The sequence below is a fragment of the Dendrobates tinctorius genome, unplaced genomic scaffold (assembly GCF_039654945.1).
Source record: "Dendrobates tinctorius isolate UK_male_01 unplaced genomic scaffold, ASM3965494v1 ptg000022l, whole genome shotgun sequence".
Lineage (NCBI taxonomy): Eukaryota > Metazoa > Chordata > Amphibia > Anura > Dendrobatidae > Dendrobates > Dendrobates tinctorius.
Window position 1 is genome coordinate 118,405,306 of NW_027361690.1, and position 24,112 is coordinate 118,429,417.

General features: G+C 45.5%; 1 protein-coding gene across 1 annotated transcript in view; it reads right to left on the reverse strand.

Moving 5' to 3' along the window:
* Nucleotides 1-24,112, reverse strand: part of GMCL1 (germ cell-less 1, spermatogenesis associated) — a 173,534-nt gene that overhangs the window by 58,260 nt on the left and 91,162 nt on the right. Inside the window, exons 8-10 of the mRNA XM_073569094.1 lie at nt 8,274-8,358; nt 2,470-2,560; nt 1,472-1,615 (exon numbers count right to left, since the gene is read on the reverse strand). Coding sequence (XP_073425195.1) covers nt 1,472-1,615; nt 2,470-2,560; nt 8,274-8,358 — 320 coding nt within the window. The remainder of the gene's footprint in view (nt 1-1,471; nt 1,616-2,469; nt 2,561-8,273; nt 8,359-24,112) is intronic.

Consider the following 24,112-nt stretch of genomic DNA (forward strand, 5'->3'; position numbering starts at 1 on the left):
TAGCGTTTTTTAGCGCAGCGCATCATGTGCGTCCATGCACCATGCGACCCTATGTTTAACATGGCGGGCGCATGGTCTAGCGTTTGCACGCGTTTTCGTGCGCATGCGGTTTTTTGTCGTGTGCGCCTAGGCGCACCGGACGAACCTGTTGCATTTTTGGTCCGTCCGACCTGTGCTAAAAAAAACGCATGCTTGTGCACAGAATGCGACAAAATAACACATTACAGTCTATGGGAACGCAGGCGTGCGCATAGACATGCGCACGCCTGCGTTTAAAATCGCATACTTTTTAAAAGCTAACATGGCTAGAAACTGGTTAAAATGCATGCGCCTAAAAAAAGCAAACGCATGATACGTTTTTGCATGCGTTTCTATTGGGCACGAAGCGCAGCGCTAAAAAACGCTAATGTGAAAGTAGCCTAACGTCTCTGGTATGTGATTATTATCAGATTCTAGATTCTTCTTAGGTTAAGTGCACACATTGCAGAAAATTTCTGCTCAAAAACCTGAATCCCTTCCCAGAAACCGCACCCATTTTTCCCGCGGCGTTTTTTGCGCGGTTTTGATGCGTTTTTTTCCGCAGCGGTTTCTAAAAGCATGGGAGAAGCCTAAACCGCGGAAAAATCCGCAAAATTAATGTGCATGCTGCGTTTTTTACAGCGAAAAATGCATAGAAATGACTGTGCAGCTTATTTTTAGCGGTTTTATAGTGAAAACCGCGGTAAAAACTGCTAAAAAAACGCTGTGTGTGAACACAGCCTTATTCTATTATATACACATGATTATCATGGCGGCCAACTTGCGTGACTTACTAACAGCAGATAGAGATATTTTACAGCACTTTAATGCGAGAACTTTCTAGGCATACTCTGTTTTCTGTACAGAGGTCATTGTGCAGGGAGAGGGGAGGAGGTGAGCTGTGACCATCACTTATTGTGTTTTACTCTCAGGGGGCGTGAGGAAGGAAGCGACGAAATATCAAGCGCAACATGCGTTGGGGGAACGTGGTCACAGCACGGGCAGTCACTATGGGTAATTAACCTCTTCATTCTTTGCATATGTATACATATATATTCATTGTTGATACCATGGTGATGTTTATGATTTAGGGGCACTTGTTCAGCATACCATTGCACTGCATGTTTGGCTATATGAGCCACCTGATACTGAGTGAATCAGCTGCCTGATGTTTACATTAACTCTTTCTATCACCATTGGTTTGACATAGGTTATTTTTTGCTCTGTCCTGCTATTATGTTCTGCTCATAGTCTGTGGCCATCAGTCTTGTGGATCATGTGCATCCATACATACTAATTGATATGATATATTTTATTGTACATTTTACTATTTATGTAATTGATGAACTTTTGTATTAATAAATACTTATTTTTCATTGTATATGGTAAACTCATTTTTTCTCCGTACTTCTAGTAAATCCATATTGCAGGAGTGCGGCACCATGATTATTACCTGCGGGAATCAGAGCATCGCGTTCAATGATCCTTGCTGATGCCAAGTCGCTGATGATGTACTGCATACGTAGGTGCTTGAAGACCGGCACAAATGGGCAGCCCTGATCAGTTTCTAGAAAGGTGATGCCGGTATCTTCTAAATCTAAAGAACACAGAAGACGAGAGAATAAAGCAGCACAAACAATCCTAACAGAAGTGACAGACAGCAAGCCCATGAGATACATAGCATGTGATATTTCAGTTTTTCTTTTTTAATAAATTAACAAAAATGTCTACATTTCTGTTTTTTTCAGTCAAGATGGGGTACAGAGTGTACATTAATGAGAAAAAAAATTGAACTTTTTTGATTTGTGCTCTCATGTACAGCACCATGGAATCAATGGCGCTATATAATTATTAATAATAATTTACCAAATGACTGCAATGAAACAGAGTGAAAAGTTTAAAGGGGTCTGAATACTTTCCATACTCATTGTAACTAGGGTAGGGACACATGCAAAAGCCAGAGCGAGCACGGACAAGAACCATGTCGATGTGCGATTTACAGCAAATCAGCGTAATTATCACCAGGGCAAAAGTGGCCACTTAAGGTCTTTTTAGATTGCCACTGCTGCCCCCAAGTAATCAGTTTGGAGTTTTATTGTTTTTTTTTTTCTTTTTAATCCACCATATGGTGACCCATGAGTACCGCCCACATGTAAAGACCATAAAAATCATCACTAAATAAAAAACAAAATATATATTTAAAAACATATGCTGAGGATAAATAAGAGCAAAAATTGGCCATTTTGTCAAGGTGACAGGACCTTTATAATGGTCATGATGTTATGCAGGTCCGTGTACGAAACAATTATCAAAACGTGCTGATCTGTGGCAAAACTGCACTGTGAGCACTGTATACGTCTGTACTCCAACCTTGGCAGCCACACATGAATATGCCAAATCATACACTTTTATAAAGGTTTCTTTCAGCCCAAAAGGACCCCATTTACCAACCTTTCCTGCGTTTGGAGAACCAGGCATCCGCTTCAGTTAGGAGCTGCTTTAAGGACCCGCTCCAAGAAGGCACTAGTTGCAGGAACATCCACTGTTGGAAAATGAGGCAAATCAATTTACAGCTAAAAACAAAGCCATTAATCAAATAAAGTCAACACCTACGGTATTACATTTTGTTACAGAACACCAACTGCTAGCACAAGCCTTAAAGTGGTTAATTTCCACTACAATTTGCATACAAGTAGTCATGCGCCGACTAGACGCGAGCAGCCTCACTGAATGCAATTGTAATGAGCCAGGCTGGACAAGTCTAGTCTGAATGTGTCAGAAGTATGCAAACCGCATAAATGTGGTCATATGACCACCAGTTCCCAGGACTGCCACCGCAGTGCATGTGCTGGGAGGATTCACAAATCTGCAGTCACACAGAACGACTGAAGACATGTACCATAAGGCCAGACAACCTCTAAGTTGGGAAAAATCATAAAAATGCAAATAACGCAGCAAGGTGTGAGAAGCATTGCAGACCATCTCCTGATAATCGGGTCATACAGAGAAAATCTCTATCTACCAAAGTATTTACAGCAAGATCTAACCCCTGAAAAGTGTTATCTCCCAACTACAGAATCAGATTCTCAATGTATTGGGGGGGGGGTGTTTAGGCTTACTGACTACTCCTCAGCCGTCTGGTTCCAAAAGGTCAAAAACCAGGACAAGAAAACAAGAGAAGTAAAGATCCAGGCCGGGCCCAGTCACTCACATCGGTGGCACAGCAGCTGCAGTATTGATTTGTATGTGGGTGGATGAAAAATGCCAGTTATAAAACCATGCCGGAGCTTCCTCTTGCGTCATCTGCAGTCACTTGTGGCCACATTTGGGTACAGAGGCATCTTAGGGCCATAATGATAAGTACGCCTTAGTGCCCTAGTCACCTCCGGTGGCGATTACAATGATTGTCAGCACCGGGCCAAGGCTAGGAAGGACATATCCTCCGTCACCTCAGGTCAGAGCTTCCTCTCGAGACTGTCATTTATTAATGGTCATGTAATCAATGCTGAGTGCTCTGCACTTTATCAAGTCATGCAAGTGGATCTCCACTGTGCTCTCCCACTTGAGTTTCCACTTCTGCGCGGATCATGCTTTGTAGTGTTACCTCTATTAAACTATGACACGTACCTAAAGATAATGTATGAAAGATTATATAGAAATGTGTGTGCACTTATAGTAGGCAGCACGCCCTCCACAGATGATGGGTGTGAGAGTGGCTGTTCTCCTTTATCAATAGGTGTGCTGCATCCGACAGAGCATTGGGATCGTGACCTGGTGTTACCTTTATCTGTAACTTTTTCAGGTACTATAGAACAAAGCTGATGTGGAACTCTGAATGTAGAAGAAAACCTTCACTTTATATTAATCCTTTTAGGCTATGTGCCCACGTAGCGATTTTTAAGCGTTTTTGCCGCGATTTTCGGCGCGAAAACGCTTAAAAATCGTGTACAGAACGCCCCCCATGCATTCCTATGGCATTCCGCACATGCTATGCTAATGCTGCGCTTTTTTCCGCGGTGGAATCGCATCGCGGAAAAAATCGCAGCATGCTCATTCTTTTGTGCGGAATCGCAAAGAATTGCCGCGATTCCGCACCCATAGGAATGCACGAGAATCGCTTACTTCCCGCATGTGGCTATGCCCACCATGCGGAAGTTAAGCGTCTCATGTGTGGTTGGTACCCACGGTGTGGAGGAGAGGAGACTGTCCTCCAGGCCCTGGGTACCATACCCCTGTAAAAAAAAGAATAAAAAATAAAAAAATCGGGGTATATTTACCTTCCGGCGTCCCGCGCTGCATTCCCGGCCTAGCGTTCCCAGTAATGCCTTGCGGCAAGGTCCTGTGATGACGTGGTCTCGTGAGCTCGCTATAGCAACGCGAGACTACGTCATCACAGATCTCGCAAGGCATTACTGGGAACGCTGAGGCCCGGGAATGCAGCGCGGGACGCCGGAAGGTAAATATACCCAGTTTTATTTTTTTTAGCATTATAACATTCTATCTTTTACTATGTTTGACGAGTGTGACCAACCTGTCAATCACTTTCCAAGCGATGCTTCAAATCGCTTGGAAAGTGCTTGAATATCGCACGCGAAAATCGCGGCAAAATCGTGATCATAATCGCGGTAAAATCGCGCGGAAAAAAACGCGCGATTTCTGGGAAGGAGTCGGTTTTTAGTGAGCGTTTTAAAACGCTACGTGGGCACATAGCCTAAAAGGTTCCTGTCGCATCCAGAAATGATACTTATAGATATGGGGTTAATTTGCAAGTAAATGGCATTACACTGTGTTCCAAATTATTATGCAAATGATATTTTTCTATGATTTTCCTAAATAGTCAGTACAAATGACAGTCAGTCTAATAAAGGTCATCACCCGTTAGAGTATACATCAAATTTTATTGAAGAAACCTCCCAATGATAACAGTATAATCTCCAAAATGAATAAAAACTCAAATTGCACTGTTCCAAATTATTAGGCACAGCAGAATTCCTAAACATTTGATCTGTTTTAAAGAACTGAAAATGTTCATTTGTGGAATTTGCAGCATTAGGAGGTCACATTCACTTCTTTGCAGCATGAGATGGTGCATTGTCATGCATGAAGAGGATTTTGCTCCTGAAGGCACATTTCTGCTTTTTATAACATGGAAGACAGCTGTCAGTCAGAAACTCTATATACAGTACTTTGCAGAGGTCATTTTCACACCTTCAGGAACCTACCAGCTGTTTCCCCATGATTCCGGCCCAAAACATGACTCCTCCACCTCCTTGCTGAAGTCGCAGCCTTGTTGGGACATAGTGGCCATCCACCAACAATCCATCTGGACCATCCAGGGTTGCTCGACACTCATCAGTAAACAAGACAGTATGAAAAATAGTCTTCATGTATGTCTGGACCCACTGCTACAATTTCTGCTTGTGAACACTTTTTAGGGGTGGTCGAATAGTAGGTTTATGCACCACAGCAAGCCTTTGAAGGATCCTACACCATGAGGTTCGAGGGACTCCAGAGGCACCAGCAGCTTTAAATATCTAATTGCTGGTTTGTAATGGCTTTTTAGCAGCTGCTCTCTTAATCCAATGAACTTGCCTGGCAGAAACCTTCCTCATTCTGCCTTTATCAGCACAAACATGTCTGTGCTCAGAATCAACCACAAATCTCTTAACAGTACGATGGTCACGTTTAAATTTTTGGGAAATATCTAATGTTTTCATCTCTTGACCAAGGCATTGCACTATTTGACGCTTTTCAGCAGCAGAGAGGTCCTTTTTCTTTCCTATATTCCTTGAAACCTGTGCCCTGCTTAATAATGTGGAACATCATTCTTAAGTAGTTTTCCTTTAATTGGGCTCACCTGGTAAACTAATTATCACAGGAATTTGAGATTGATTTCAGTGATCCAAAGAGCCCTGATACACAATACCATCTATGAGTTTATTTGAAAAACAAAAAAATTACATCTTTATGACACTTAAATCCAATTTGCATAATAATTTGGAACGCAGTGTAAAATGATGTTAGGCCGCCCTACTGGAGCGGCGGGAGAAAATGAAGTGATCACTAAATATACATTCATCATGCTCTAAAGCACTCACCGGTACTTTGTGGGCAGTGTGTGTGCACGGCGGCCCACCAGTCAGAGGCGGCAGGGCGGCATGCCAGAGTGTTGGGGAGTGATTTCAGTGCGCTCACTGTAGAGTAGTTGGCTATTGTACCCGCTCTCTCCACTGCCCCGATGATTGGAAGCAAGTGGTTATAGGGAGGATATAACTTTATATTCTCTCTGTAGTCGTTGCTCCATTAAGGCAGTCTAATGGCTATTGAAAATAAGAATAGTGCGGCAAGGCCAGTTTTGCAGCCGATCGGGGCCGATTAACTCCTTAAATACCAGATTGGCAGCAGTAGCAAAGTGTTTAAAAGGGGGTTGACAGACCCCCCACAATCGCAATCATGGGCGCCAATCGTTGCCAGGGCACTCTTAGGTCATTTGATGACCCCACAGGGTACCGTGGCTTGTCAGATTCAGCTACAAGCCAGGTCTCACGGGCTGAGTCAGTGACTCACTGACAGGTCACATGCACTGCAGTACACGAGTACTACAATACATGAGACCGGAGATCAGAGTAAAAATTACACAGGTCCCACATTGGCACTAAGTGAAAGAGTGAAAAGAAGTCAAATAAAATGTGTAAAAATACTGGACAGCACAATTCTCACTCAGGCATGGTACCAGTTGTCAGGTTAGCAACACACCTGGGTATGGGCTGCTGAAAATCCCTTAGCCACTCACCAAAAATCACTCCATGGTCAAAAAGTCAGTTTATGTTTTGCGATGTCTTGGCTGCATAACCTAGGCCCCATTTTTCTTGGCCCCACAGTGACCAGAGATGTGTATTGAAACATAAATGGAACAGTTTGTGAATCGACTGCTTGCTCATAAGTTAACGGAAGGTTAGGGCCAACAAGACGGACTCATTGCTCTAACATCGGCAAGCAGCATTGCAGAAATTGAGCCTTTTCTGCAAGAGGAATTTTAAAGGCGCTTTGGCCCCCACAGTCGCTGGATCTGACAATAAGTTTCTTCCTTTGGGGTATGCTGCACGTAAAAGCCTACCAGAACAAGCCTCCCATGGGTTTACGTTACGTTCAAGAACATGGAGCACTGTATCGAAATGTGTCTGGCAGAAAACGGAGAAGACTTCCAGTATCGCATGACATGTAACCGATTACACATACGTCAAGGTACGTAGCGGATTTTTGGGGTTCGTATTGCTTCCTCTTAGAGGGAGTTGGGCTGCTTTTACATATCAGTTTTTTGGCGTCAGCCACAATCCGTCGTATCTGTCGCAGATTGTCAAAAACGGATCCGTCGCCTCCATTTTTTCACGGATCCGTTTTTTAAAACACCCATAGACAGGTAGATAAATAGACAGGTATATAGATAGATATGGGATAGATAGAATCCATAGATATCTCTAAGGCTATAGCCATAGATATCCATGCACAGTCCCGCAGACCCTCCACACACACATAGCTCACAAACACCATACGTGCACACAGTGCCGGAGTATGCGCAGCTTAAAAAACGGAATCCGTAGCCGGATTCCGTCATTTGTCGGACAGCGAAGGATTCTGCGCCCATAGGCTTCAATTCTAGCAAAAATCAGACAGCGACGGATCCGATTTTTCGATGGGCACAAAAAACGTTGCTCTGTGTGTCGTGTCCAGCCGCCGGACAAAGAATTTTCCGACGGACGAAACGTGAGGCCATCCGTCGCAATCTGTCGCCAATACAAGTCTATAAGAACGGATCCAGCGGCAGTCGCCAGATCCGTTTTTTCAAAAAACTACAGATTTTGACTGATGGCAAAAAACTGATATGTGAAAGAGGCCATAGAAGAGAATTATTCAGGGCCGCTATTGAAAGAACCTAGGAAAAGAAAAAGCTTCTAATAGTAAAACCCAACCTATTCCCTTTGTAAAACAGCATGGAGACTGTCATGTCTACTGGACCATAAATGATAAATCCATACAAAATACTACATCTGTCACATTTCAGCATTTATTTTTTCACTGGAATGTATAGTACAGCAAACGGCTATTCTGGCAATGTTCAAGGTAAACCTGATGAAAATGGAACACGGCACGACTGAAGACCGTCTGACATGTCATTCCGAAGAACATTCAAAATAGTATAAACCAAAAACACAGCAAACACTAATAAGAACATGCCAGCGGGCAGCCTTCCTCACCTTTTTTAAAGCCGTGTACACATCCATCTCTACCTGCATGACAAGCAGATCCGGTGAACAGATGAGCTGCTTCATCATATTGATGCTGCAAATGCACAAATTGATAAAATTAAATATACTATGCAAGAAAAAGTGTGTCAGTATGGGGTTTTCACATAAAGCAGACTACATGGTGCTATATGTAACAGTACAGCATTCTCACATCTGTAGGATTTAGATAGAGCCACTTAACTTAAAAAAAAAAAAAGTCACCGCATGCCAGAGTTTGATCTGACATTCAGGTACAATAAGTGCGTGGGAAACATCGGACTGCACTCGGATGACATCTGACTGCAGTTCGATTTTTCACGTACGGACACAATGGAGAAAATGGAGAAATGTTTTTCTCCATTTTCTGCTCCAAAAGAGTCAGATTACACTGTGATCAGAGGGTTATTTGCATTAACGACCAGATTTTCTCGAATGAGAAAACAAATGGTCGTCTGCGCCTGCCCTTCTGGAGCAAAATTCTACAGGCGTTCCAACATGAATTTTGAGAGCAAGTACACCAGACTCAACAGGTTTAAGATCCATTTAACAATGAAAGGCTAGTTTCACATTAGCGTTTTGAGGCGCAGCGCATGCGCGCCAGGAAGCTCAGCCCCCTGCCGTGCTTCCTCCAGTCAGCTCCGCCTATGGGCGCATGACGCTGCATACGACCTGCGTACCTTATTTTTAGCATTGGGTACGCAGGCTGTGAGGGGACCACGCATACCACGAAAGGGGGGGTGAGGGGACCACGCATACCACGAAAGGGGGGGGTGAGGGGACCACGCATACCACGAAAGGGGGGGTGAGGGGACCACGCATATAACAAAAGGGGGGGGTGAGGGGACCACGCATATAACAAAAGGGGGGGGTGAGGGGACCACACATATAACAAAAGGGGGGGGTGAGGGGACCACGCATATAACAAAAGGGGGGGGTGAGGGGACCACGCATATAACAAAAGGGGGGGGTGAGGGGACCACGCATATAACAAAAGGGGGGGTGAGGGGACCACGCATATAACAAAAGGGGGGGGTGAGGGGACCACGCATATAACAAAAGGGGGGGTGAGGGGACCACGCATACAACAAAGGGGGGGTGAGGGGACCACGCATACTACAAAAGGGGGGGTGAGGGGACCACGCATACTACAAAAGGGGGGGTGAGGGGACCACGCATACCACGAAAGGGGGGTGAGGGGACCACGCATACCACGAAAGGGGGGGTGAGGGGACCACGCATACCACGAAGGGGGGGTGAGGGGACCACGCATACCACGAAAGGGGAGTGAGGGGACCACGCATACCACGAAAGGGGGGGTGAAGGAACAACGCATACCACGAAAGGGGGGGGTGAGGGGACCACGCATACCACGAAAGGGGGGGGGGGTGAGGGGACCACGCATACCACGAAAGGGGGGGTGAGGGGACCACGCATACCACGAAAGGGGGGGTGAGGGGACCACGCATATAACAAAAGGGGGGGGTGAGGGGACCACGCATATAACAAAAGGGGGGGGTGAGGGGACCACGCATATAACAAAAGGGGGGGGGTGAGGGGACCACGCATATAACAAAAGGGGGGGGTGAGGGGACCACGCATATAACAAAAGGGGGGGGTGAGGGGACCACGCATATAACAAAAGGGGGGGTGAGGGGACCACGCATACAACAAAGGGGGGGTGAGGGGACCACGCATACTACAAAAGGGGGGGTGAGGGGACCACGCATACTACAAAAGGGGGGGTGAGGGGACCACGCATACCACGAAAGGGGGGTGAGGGGACCACGCATACCACGAAAGGGGGGGTGAGGGGACCACGCATACCACGAAAGGGGGGGTGAGGGGACCACGCATACCACGAAGGGGGGGTGAGGGGACCACGCATACCACGAAAGGGGAGTGAGGGGACCACGCATACCACGAAAGGGGGGGTGAAGGAACAACGCATACCACGAAAGGGGGGGGTGAGGGGACCACGCATACCACGAAAGGGGGGGGTGAGGGGACCACGCATACCACGAAAGGGAGGGGTGAGGGGACCACGCATACCACGAAAGGGGGGGGGTGAGTGGACCACGCATACCACGAAAGGGGGGGTGAGGGGACCACGCATACCACGAAAGGGGGGGTGAGGGGACCACGCATACCACGAAAGGGGGGGTGAGGGGACCACGCATACCACGAAAGGGGGGGTGAGGGGACCACACATACCACGAAAGGGGGGGTGAGGGGACCACACATACCACGAAAGGGGGGGTGAGTGGACCACGCATACCACGAAAGGGGGGGTGAGTGGACCACGCATACCACGAAAGGGGGGGTGAGGGGACCACGCATACCACGAAAGGGGGGGTGAGGGGACCACGCATACCACAAAAGGGGGGGTGAGGGGACCACGCATACCACAAATGGGGGGTAAGGGGACCACGCATACCACAAAAGGGGGGGTGAGGGGACCACACATACCACAAAAGGGGAGTGCGGGGACCACGCATACCACGAAAGGGGAGTGAGGGGACCACGCATACCACGAAAGGGGAGTGAGGGGACCACGCATACCACGAAAGGGGGGTGAGGGGACCACGCATACCACGAAATGGGGGGTGAGGGGACCACGCATACCACGAAAGGGGAGTGAGGGGACCACGCATACCACGAAAGGGGAGTGAGGGGACCACGCATACCACGAAAGGGGAGTGAGGGGACCACGCATACCACGAAAGGGGAGTGAGGGGACCACGCATACCACGAAAGGGGGGGTGAAGGAACAACGCATACCACGAAAGGGGGGGTGAGGGGACCACGCATACCACGAAAGGGGGGGTGAGGGGACCACGCATACCACGAAAGGGGGGGGTGAGGGGACCACGCATACCACGAAAGGGGGGGGTGAGGGGACCACGCATACCACGAAAGGGGGGGTGAGGGGACCACGCATACCACGAAAGGGGGGGTGAGGGGACCACGCATACCACGAAAGGGGGGGTGAGGGGACCACGCATACCACGACAGGGGGGTGAGGGGACCACGCATACCACGAAAGGGGGGGTGAGGGGACCACGCATACCACGAAAGGGGGGGTGAGGGGACCACGCATACCACGAAAGGGGGGTGAGGGAACCATGCATACCACGAAGGGGGGGGTGAGGGGACCACGCATACCACAAAAGGGGGGGTGAGGGGACCACGCATACCACAAAAGGGGGGTGAGGGGACCACGCATACCACAAAAGGGGGGGTGAGGGGACCACGCATACCACAAAAGGGGGGTGAGGGGACCACGCATACCACAAAAGGGGGGTGAGGGGACCACGCATACCACAAAAGGGGGGTGAGGGAACCATGCACACCACGAAAGGGGGTGCCGGCCACACCAAAATGCAACACTATGCATTTGGCGCAGGTCGGCAGTCAAAAGGACACATGCGCAGGCAAACGCATACCTGCGCATGGACTGCGTACCCAATGCTAAAGATAATGTACGCAGGTCGCATGCAGCATCATGCGCCCATAGGTGGAGCTGACTGGAGGAGGCGTGGCAGGGGCGGAGCTTCATGGCGAGGGTGCACTGCGCTTCCAAACGCTAGTGTGAAACTAGCCTAAGCAGTTTGTATTGTGAAATCTTATGCCAGATTTTCTTTAAAAATCAATCAGAAGCACTAAAATAAAGTCTCAGGGTAAATCATGTGAAAAAGATTGGAAAAGTGCAGTCTAAAAACCCTTATGGAAATTATGTCTTAAGATTATGTTGAAAGGTCCATGAATAAAACATCCTGATAAGGCCTGGATCACACTTCCGTTTTTTTAAAATCCGTCCAAATCCGTCGTTTTCCGTTAAAAAACGGATCCCCTTTTTTTTGGAGGATCCGTTTTTTGGTCCCATAGACTTCCATTAGCGGTTACTGCGGATCCGTCAAAAATGGATGCAAAAAACGGATGGCGGATGCCAAAAAACGGAGGTGTGAAACAGGACTTAGAGTGAAGCCATCAGGCTTGTATTCCACCCAAATGGCCACATATTGTTCACAGTAAGAGACTAGAAGTTTTCTATAGGATGAAATACACAATGGGAACAGACTGAGATAGACATGTCGGTGAGAAGAGCTTCCATTTAGTGTTAATAATTCACACACTTCTTATAAACCAACACAATGTTTCAACACAAGATACCAACGAGACACCGCATTCTGTAGGTAAGAACTAAGCATTTGCCCTTCAGTGTAGAGACGAATTATTAAAATACATTTCCATCAAAAGCACAAAACTTAAATACAAGCCCTCGAGTTGTTCTCTTACTTCAATTCCATAGGAATCCTGTACAGCCGCTTCTTGTCATTTTCATAAACTCCTGAATGACTAACATGTCTAGAAATGCTGTGAGTGACAAGCCACGTATCTATACATAACCAAGCAAGCAATCCTTCCCAATGTCTACACATAACAGATCATAATCCCTACAGGAGCTAGAAAACTGAAAATTACTGTTGTCATCTACTATGTCAAGCTGAATGTGTATGTGTGTATGTCGGGGATAGGCATCTGCGCCGTCGCAGCTACAGCCACAGAATTTGGCACAGTCACACGTCTGGACCACGAGAGCGTCATAGGCTATGTTGTGAGGCAAAATTTTAACCCCGCGCGTTCCAATTCACCAAACAATTTGGCCTATTATTCTTATCATTTCTATGGTGTTATCGTCCTTCTGTAAAGCTGGAAATAACACAATTTATTACCGTGCCAACACAGACCACCCTCTGACACAGACTGCAGGGGGAGCCCAGTATCACACAGGATAGGATTAGATAAACGGCTCAGCAGTCAGTATCACACAGTATAGGATTAGATACACAGCTCAGCAGTCAGTATCACACAAGAGAGGATTAGACACACAGCTCATCAGTCAGTATCACACAGGATAGCATAAGATACACAGCTCAGCAGTCAGTATCACACAGGATAGCATAAGATACACAGCTCAGCAGTCAGTATCACACAGGATAAGATACACAGCTCAGCAGTCAGTATCACACAGGATAGGATTAGATACACGTCTCAGCAGACAGTATCACACAGGATAGGATTAGATACACAGCTCATCAGTCAGTATCACACGAGAGGATTAGACACACCGCTCGTCAGTATCACACAGGAGAGGATTAGACACAGCTCAGCAGTCAGTATCACACGATAGAATTAGATACACAGCTCAGCAGACAGTATCACACAGGATAGGATTAGATACACAGCACAGCAGTCAGTATCACACAGGATAGGATTAGATACATAGCTCAGCAGACGGTATCACACAGGATAGGATTAGATATACTGCTCAGGCGTCAGTATCACACAGGATAGGATTAGATACACGGCTCAGCAGTCAGTATCACACAGGATAGGATTAGATACACAGCTCAGCAGTCAGTATCACACAGGATAGGAATAGATACACGGCTGAGCAGTCAGTAACACACGATAGGATTAGGTACACAGTTCAGTACACAGTATCACACAGAATAGTATTAAGGCCCTTTTACATTTAGCGATGCACCAGCGATCCGACCAGCGATCCCACCCGGTCAGGATCGCTGGTGCATCGCTAAATGATCGCTAGTGAGCTTTCATACAGAAAGACCTCACAGCGATTCAGCAGCGACGCAGCGCACGATACTTACCATTCACACACAGCGATCCTGCGTCCTCCCGCCCGCCTCCAGCGTCGCTCGTCGTCACAGCAGGAAGTCTCAGCAGGAAGCGCCCGACGAGAAATGGAGCCGGACATTCTCGCGCGATCAGCGATGGACAGCGGGGGAGCCGGTCGCTGGTAAGTATCACACATAGCGATATCGCTAGCAATATCGCTATAACGTCACAAAACCGGTGACGTTTTAGCGATATTGCTAGCGATATCGCTTAGTGTAAAACCCCCTTTAGATACACAGTTCAGCAGACAGTATCACACAATAGGATTAGATACACGGCTCTGCAGTCAGTATCACACATGATAGGATTAGATACACGGCTGAGCAGACAGTATCACACAGGAGAGGATTAGGTACACAGCTCAGCAGTCAGTATCACAGGATAGGATTAGATACACTGCTCAGCAGTCAGTATCACAGGATAGGATTAGATACATGGCTGAGCAGTCAGTAACACAATAGGACTAGATACACGGCTCAGCAGTCAGTATCACACAGGAGAGGATTAGGTACACAGCTCAGCAGACATTATCACACAGGATAGGGTTAGATACACACACGTTGTTTATCAAAAGGCTCTTGAATGATTTGAAAATAAAATACTATCAATACTTGGGTAATCATTTAGTTAATTTGTGTTGCAAATCTGTAGTGTTGAATATATGACGTGAAATGTTTTTATGTGCAATATAATTATTATAATTTGTTATAACTAACCACAGTTGGTTACTATGCCCAAGCAATGCCGGGCTCTTCAGCTAATTCTTTATATATAATAAAAAAAAAAAAAAAAAAAAAAAGCTGAACATCAAGATCTTACATTTACTGCCAGTGCGCGACACAGAAAATAATTGCATAGAAGCCAAATAAATAAAAATGTAAGGTTTTTGCCATGCAAAAACTAAAAAAAAACAACATAACTTTATTCACCTTTAATGTCACGGAGAAGATTATCTGTACAATTCCATTAAAAAACAAAAACTAAAAGTTAAATCTTTTCGTGTGAAAAAAGAAAAAAAGAACTAAAATAATGTGGTAGCATAAACTAAGGCTTTATGACAGCATTCCCTCTTTTTAGGTACAGTTTTGGCCAAAAGTATTGACACCCCTGCAATTCTGTCAGATAATACTCCGTGTTTCTTCCTGAAAATGATTGCAAACACAAATTCTTTGGTATTATCTTCATTTAATTTGTCTTAAATGAAAAAACACAAAAGAGAATGAAGCAAAAAGCAAAACATTGATCATTTCACACAAAACTCCAAAAATGGGTCAGACAAAAGTATTGGCACCCTCAGCCTAATAGTTGGTTGCACAACCTTTAGCCAAAATAACTGCGACCAACCGCTTCCGGTAACCATCAATGAGTTTCTTACAGTGCTCTGCTGGAATTTTAGACCATTCTTCTTTGGCAAACTGCTCCAGGTCCCTGATATTTGAAGGGTGCCTTCTCCAAACTGCCATTTTTAGATCTCTCCACAGGTGTTCTATGGGATTCAGGTCTGGACTCATTGCTGGCCACCTTAGAAGTCTCCAGTGCTTTCTCTCAAACCATTTTCTAGTGCTTTTTGAAGTGTGTTTTGGGTCATTGTCCTGCTGGAAGACCCATGACCTCTGAGGGAGACCCAGCTTTCTCACACTGGACCCTACATTATGCTGCAAAATTTGTTAGTAGTCTTCAGACTTCATAATGCCATGCACACGGTCAAGCAGGCCAGTGCCAGAGGTAGCAAAGCAACCCCAAAGCATCAGGGAACCTCCGCCATGTTTGACTGTAGGGACCGTGTTCTTTTCTTTGAATGCCTTTTTTTCTCCTGTAAACTCTATGTTGATGCCTTTGCCCAAAAAGCTCTACTTTTGTCTCATCTGACCAGAGAACATTCTTCCAAAACGTTTTAGGCTTTTTCAGGTAAGTTTTGGCAAACTCCAGCCTGGCTTTTTTATGTCTCGGGGTAAGAAGTGGGGTCTTCCTGGGTCTCCTACCATACAGTCCCTTTTCATTCAGACGCCGACGGATAGTACGGGTTGACACTGTTGTACCCTCGGACTGCAGGGCAGCTTGAACTTGTTTGGATGTTAGTCGAGGTTCTTTATCCAACATACGCACAATCTTGCATTGAAATCTCTTGTCAATTTTTCTTTTCCGTCCACATCTAGGGAGGTTAGTGACAGTGCCATGGGCTTTAAACTTCTTGATGACACTGCGCACGGTAGACACAGGAACATTCAGGTCTTTGGAGATGGACTTGTAGCCTTGAGATTGCTCATGCTTCCTCACAATTTGGTTCCTCAAGTCCTCAGACAGTTCTTTGGTCTTCTTTCTTTTCTCCATGCTCAATGTGGTACACACAAGGACACAGGACAGAGGTTGAGTCAACTTTAATCCATGTCAACAGGATGCAAATGTGATTTAGTTATTGCCAACACCTGTTAGGTGCCACAGGTAAGTTACAGGTGCTGTTAATTACACAAATTAGAGAAGCATCACATGATTTTTCGAACAGTGCCAACACTTTTGTCCACCATCTTTTTTTATGTTTGGTGTGGAATTATATCCAATTTGGCTTTAGGACAATTCTTTTTGTGTTTTTTCATTTAAGACAAATTAAATGGAGAATACCAAAGAATTTGTGTTTGCAATCATTCTCAGGAAGAAACTGAGTATTATCTGACAGAATTGCAGGGGTGTCAATACTTTTGGCCACAACTGTAGGTGCCCATTAAAATGGCACATTTGGAATTGGCGATTTTTGCTCACTCTTCCTTGCAGTGGTGCTTCATATATACATGTCAGATTGCAAAGGAATTTACTATGTACAGTGCGCGCTTCAAGCGAACCCACAGATTTTCAATTGGTGCAAAAATGACTGACACTTTGGAACTGCTCTTAATTCCTTACACTTCGACTAAAGCCGCAGATCCAGCTGCAGAAAAAGAGCCCTAAAAGGATAATGCTGCTTCCATCATTCTTCACAGTGGGCATGGTGTTTTTTGTGATTTGCAATGTTGGCTTTGCGTCAGACACGTTTTGGAATTATGGCCAAAAATTTTATCCTTTGTCTCATCAGATCATAATATATTTTTCTCATATGTGTCTAGCAGAATTGATGTAGGTGTTTTGAGTTCCGCAAATTGATCCACTCATCTTCAATAGCCAGGCTTGGGTGGTTTTTTTTTGGAAGAAAAGCATCCGTCTTGCTACCCAACCCCACAGGCCAGACAAATGAAAACACGGGAGATTGCTGTCACCCACACTTTGCTCTCTCTTTTATCCACGTGCTTTATTTCTATCCTCCCGTGTTCCCTTGCCATCCACATTCACCACCCCATCCCCCCTCCATCACGACTCATACACATCAACCCCTCTATATTTCCCTCTCCCATGTACAGCTTCCATGCAATCCTCACCTTCCTGAGAAACCTCAGCCCATCTTGCCCAAACACATCGCAGAAAAAAACTACTTACAATTCCAACAACTATTTGCTCTTTATCTTCCTACTCCTACTGATTTCAGGGGACATCTCCCCCAACCCTGGTCCACCATCCCCCAACCTCAACCCCTACCCTACCTCATATCGAAACCATAATACTCTAATATTACTTGCACTCCCTCATCCCCATCTTTTAAATTGTGCCTTCTGGAATCCACGGTCTGTTTGTAACAAGCTTCCTTTCCTACACAACTACTTTCTGAACTCACTTAATCTGTTGGCCCTCACTGAAACCTTGATTCAGGATTCTGACACTGTCTCTCCTGCTGCTATTTCCTATGGTGGCTTACAATTCTCTCATTCCCCGAGACCCACAAACAGACATGGTGGTGGAGTCGGCATACTCCTGTCCCCACAATGTACTTTCCTGGTCATCCCCCTAGTTCCATCACTCATATTCCCTTCTTTTGAGGTTCACACCATCAGGCTTTTCCGTCCCCTCTCCCTCTGAGTAGCGGTCATATACCGGCCTCCAGGCTCACCCACCCACTTCCTTGACCACTTCTCAGCCTGGCTGCGGCACTTCATGTCCTCAGAACTTCCAACCCTTATCCTGGGAGACTTCAACATCCCCATTAACAGCTCTACTTCCACATCTGCATCCCAGCTTCTATCACTAACCACCTTTCTAGGCCTCTCGTAGCTTTCAACCTCTGAGAAACACAAGGACGGTAACACCCTTGATCTGGTCTTCGTCCAGCTCTGTTCAATCTCCCACTTAAATAACTCACCGCTTCCACTCTCTGGCCACAACATTCTCGCCTTCATGCACACAAATCCTCGCCCACCCCAGCTCACTCCTACCTACCACACATTCAGAAATCTACAAGCCAATAACCCTCAGACACATTCAGATTCCCTACACTAATCACTGTCCCCAATCTCCTCTTTTTCCTGTCCTAATCTGGCTGTTCATCACTACGACGACACTCTTAGAAGCACCCTTGACCAAGTAGCTCCCGTCACCCTCGGAACCTCCAAGCACAGAGTAAAACAGCCCTGGCTCACATCGCAAACAACTTCTCCAGCGATGCTCTAGGAGTGAACGCCTATGGGGAAAAACCCACACACCAGAAGACTTCATCCACTTCAAATTTATGTTAAGAACCTATAACGCTGCCCTTCACCTCGTCAAACAGACCTACTTCACCACCCTGATCTCCTCACTAGCCAACAACCCCAAGAAACTTTTTGACACTTTTCACTCCCTCCTCAGGCCAAAAGCACAAGCCCCTATCACAGACATTTGTGCTGATGACCTGGCCTCCCACTTTACAGAAAAAATAGATAATATCCGTCAGGAAATCTGCTCTCAACCACCAAGTGGTGACTCCCATCCCTTTCTGCATCTCCCCTGGCTCATTTTCCACATTTGATCCCATTCTCCAGACTTCTCTCTTCTTCTCGTCTGACTACATGCACTACCGACCCCATTCCCTCACATCTCCTCCAGTCTCTCTCTCCAGTCGTCACAACCCACCTAACTACAATCTTTAATCTCTCCCTCTTCTCGGGCATTTTCCCATCCTCCTTCAAACACGCCATCGTTACTCCATTACTAAAGAAACCCGCTCTCGACCCATCCTGCACAAACAACTAAAGACCAGTCTCCAATCTCCCTTCATCTCTAAACTTTTGGAGTGCCTAGTTTACTCCCGCCTTACCCGTTACCTCTCCACTCCCTTCTAGACCCTTCACAGTCCGGCTTCCGCCCCCTACATTTGACTGAAACTGCACTCATCAAAGTGACCAACGACCTTCTGACAGCAAAACATAACTGTGACCACTCTCTGCTCATTCTTCTTGACCTACCTGCAGCTTTCGATACTGTTGACCACCATCTCCTACTCTCTAGGCTCCAGTCGCTAGGAATTAAGGACACTACTCTCTCCTGGCTATCTTCCTATCTCTCTGACCCGCTCCTTCAGTGTTTTGTTATCTGGCTCCACGTCATCTCCTCTTCCTCTCGCTGTCGGGGTACCTCAGGGCTCAGTCCTTGGCCCCCACTTTTCTCTCACTACACGGCCCCAATTGGACAGACCATCAGCAGATTTGGCTTTCAGTACCATCTTTATGCTGATGACACACAACTATATACGTCTCCCCCCCGACCTTACCACCGCTGTACTACAGAACGCCAGTGTCTGTCTGTCCGCAGTCTCCAACATCATGTCCGCTCGCTATATGAAACTCAACCTCTCCAAAACTGAACTTCTCCTCCCGCCATCAACTAACCTCCCTAAATCTGACATTTCCCTCTCCGTGGGTGGTACCACAATAACACCCCGGCAGCAGGCGCGCTGTCTGGGTGTTATGTTTGACACCAATCTCTCCTTCACATCCCATATACAATCTCTTGCCCGCTCTTGCCGCTTACACCTAAAGAACATCTCTAGAATCCGCCCTTTTCTCACCATGGAAACAAAAACCCTCACTGTAGCATTGATCCACTCCAGCCTGGATTACTGCAATGCTCTATTAATTGGCCTCCCCGTCACTCGACTATCCCCTCTCCAGTCCATACTTAATGCAGCAGCCAGGGCCATCTATCTGACTAATCGGCACTCGGACGCGTCCACTCTTCGCCAGTCCTTACATTGGCTGCCCATTCATTATAGGATCCAATTCAAAGTACTTGTTCTCACCCACAAAACTCTCCACAGTGCAGCACCCCCCTACATCTCCTCCTTCATTTCTGTCCATCGGCCTATCCGACCGCTGCGCTCTGCAAACGACTTTCGACTAACCTCTGCACTAATCCGTACCTCCTACTCCCGACTCCAAGACTTCTCCCGTGCTGTTCCTATCCTCTGGAATGCTCTACCCCAAGAAATCATGACTATCCACAATTTGCATAGTTTCAGGCGCTCCGTCAAAACACATTTGTTCAAAGCGGCCTATCACGTTCACTAATCTATGTGTAAGCGTGCGTGTGCAGCAGGGCTGTGGAGTTGGTAAGCCACAGTTGCGACTCCGACTCATGGATTTTATCAGGCTCCGACTCAGACCCCGGTTCCTTCATAAATCGCCAATTCATAACAAATTTACTGTTGTAAAATATTAAACATCGTGCTTATTCAGTTTCTCACCATCATATAAGTAATCAGACCACTTAGAGCAAAAACTACATTTATTAGAATACAATTAGAATATAGCAAATAACTTTTAGAAACTTTTCTAAACTGTAAGTAAATATGCAATAAACACTTTTATGCAGTTAAGAAGAAATCTATAAATTTGTCCTCAGAAAAAGTATTGCCTCTGTCAGATCCTCCTTCATGGATGCCCTCAAATCTGATCTAATTATTTTGAGAGCAGAGAACAACCTCTCTACACTAACTTGTGTTGGTGGCAAAGCAGTAACCACTCGGGCAACATCTCTGACAATGTCAGGATACAGAGGAATCGCTTGTTGCACTGTTATTTTTGATGAACGGTCAAATTTCTCAATTTCTTTTAGTGCACATGAAAAATTCTGCTGAAATGTACTGGCTGTGTTCCTTGATGGGGATGACTCTTCTTCTATGCGGGAACGCTTTGCATGGTCCTTGTGATCCAAATATTTTTCGAAATTAAATTCTTCATCAGTTGATGATGACGGTGAAGATGTGACAGGACGACCAAATTATTCTTGTTCCTCCTGACTGTTCTGCAACCCTTTCATCCTTACTGCTATTTCAAACAGAGCTTCTTTTCCTTTACTTAGCTGTTGATCATCTAGAAGAATCCGATGCATTGGGTCTACATAAACAGCTGCCAAAAGAATGTTATTTTGTAATAGTAGCTCCTCTCTCCTTTTCATTGATGTAGCAATGCCACTTGCAATTAACCCTCCTCTTTGGGACAGGCGAAACATCAGGTTCTTCCACTCCTTTAAGAAAATACCTGGAGTTAAGTCCTCTGCTTGTAATTTTTTAGTCACTGTAAATGGGTGCTCTAGCAATTTTTCCAGCTCAGTCACCTGATTCCACTGACTTTCATTTAGCGTCAGTTGAGGGTTAGTCATGTCTACAAGAAAGGTTTTCAGTTCAACCAAGCGCTGAATCATTAAATAAGTACTGCCCCATCGTGTGGCTTGATCAATAATTGCCCCTTTTCCAGCACGTCTCTTCAAAATTGAGTCAACTTTAGGGGTTCTGGCAACAGTAGCCAATTTTCTCACCTTGCCAATCAATGCAGCAGCATGTCCTTCTTGCAGACTGTCTCTTATAGCCAGCTGTAGCGTATGCTCAACACAGCGCATGTGATGAATGAAAGAACATATTGACACAGTTTCAACAAGATCTAAACTATCATGTTGCTGTTCATCTGAAGCAACTTCAGTTTGCTCCTCAGTTACAATACTGTGTTCCTCTATTTCAAACATTTCTGTGTCTGTGGACCCAGAATGTTCTTCTAGCTGCTGGTCACCATCATTACTCTCATTCATTAGCTTAATAGTACTTATCATATTTGAAGCATTGTCAGTTACGACAGAAAGAACTTGCTCTTTTTTAAGTTCATAGTCTTGCAGAACCTTTTCCACCAAGACCTGGAGAAACTCACTGGTGTGTTGAGCTTTGGTGTCTTTTACTGCCAATGTCTTGGTAACTATTTCATTTTTGTCACAAACAAATCGGACATTGATGGCAAAATAGTTCACTCTGTGACGTGTGCAGGCATCCATTTTAAGAAACAGAAAGCGTCCCTTGAGAGTTTTTTTAAGTTCTTCCTTTTGTTTAAAAGCTTCTTCGATTACTAATTTTCTAATACTCTCTCTCTCTCCAGAGAAACACCAAGCTTGCGGGCCATTTCCCCATTCAGATACATAAAAGCTGGTCGTGAAAATAATGAAATAGGCACACTCTCCTTTACAACAAGCTCTATGATCTGTTTTTTAAATGTATCTACTGTCATTGTCACAGTAACTGTCACTGACAAAATATCTTGCAACTGATGGCTGCAAAGTTCTCTGCTCCTTTGTTTGGCTGGAAGAGCTGGGCACTGGTTCATTGGTTTGGATGCAGTCTTTCTCATCCACTGCTTTCAGTACTTCTGGATGAAAGCGCTGTAAATGTCTCTTTAGATTAGAAGCTCTGGTAGGAGCATTTTTATCTTTGCCTGAATATGCACTCATCTTGGCTTCACAGCATTTGTTTTCGTCTGGATCATTTGTCATACACTGACAGACATAATGTTTTCTATCTTGAGTGATGGTGAAATGTTCAAATACAGCCGATTTAATGTGATGCTTCTTTGACATTCTCAGGTTTTTAATTCTGCATTCACAATCCAAATGACAATTGTTTTTCCTAAAAACAATTGTACAAAATTATTGCCAGGTCGTACAACTGATATAGTGGTCAGTAATACTGTTATTATTCCTCATGTACTCACAGTTAACTGATGCAAAGTTTGTTGAAAGGATAATACTTCTTACAGTCTTCCTGTTCTGAGTAGCAGGCAGCTGTGAGATGCTTGGAAGACGCACACCTAGTATGATCTAGTCTATAGGAGGAGCTTTACTACTAAGAATTTGCAACACATTTTCACTTTCAGTTTCATACATTGTAAGTAGGGGGGTTGGGGCAGCATGAGGTTAACCAAGTATAAGATTAGATAAGGGCAGTGGAGAACAGTGACACACAAGTAGTAAGAAATGTCTCTATCCCCAGCAGAACTGCTTATCACTGTTGTTCATAGTTTGATAGAACATATATATTTGAGTAACATTTATAAAATTCATATGAAAGTTCAATTATGAAATATTAATACATTTTTTTTTAAAGCTGGAGTCGGAGTCGGTACATTTCTACCGACTCCAACCAAAACTAACTCCGACTCCGACTCCACAGCCCTGGTGTGCAGCCCATTCACTATATCCATCCATCCTTCACTCCCTCAAGATGGCTGGACCTTCATTGTAAATACATCACTGTAAATACACACATGTGCTTTCTATCTCCCCCCCTCATTGTAGATTGCAAGCTCTCACGAGCAGGGTCGTCTTATTTTGCTTTAATTATTGTATTGTTAACGTTGTTACTTATGACTTGTGTTTTGAAACTGTTAAACTGTAAAGCGCTGCGGAATATGTTGGTGCTATATAAAGATTATTATTATAAACACAACGTGCCAGAAATTCATTCAACTCCTGCAATAGTGCTGTAGGCTTCTTGCAGCCTCCTGGACCAGTTTTCTTCTCGTTAATTTATTAAGGACGTCTAGTTCTAGGCAATATCTCAACGGTGCAAACTTAAACCACCTCTTCATGATAGTCTTCACAGTGGCCAATGGAATATTTCATGCCTTTCTGACCTCGGACGGAATAGTACGTCCGAGGTCAGATCCCCTGCTTTGATGAGGGCTCCGGCGGTGAGTCCGCATCAAAGCCGGGACTTGTCAGCTGTTTTGAACAGCTGACATGTGCCCGCAATAGACGCAGGTGGAATCGCGATCCACAAGCGACTATTAACTAGTTAAATGCCGCTGTCAAACGCTGACAGCGGCATTTAACAAGCACTTCCAACCGTAGGGCCGGAAATACACGCATCGCTGACCCCCGTCAAGTGATCAGGGGTCAGCAATGCGTTGGCATAACAACCAGAGGTCTCCTTGAGATCTCTATGGTTGTTGATG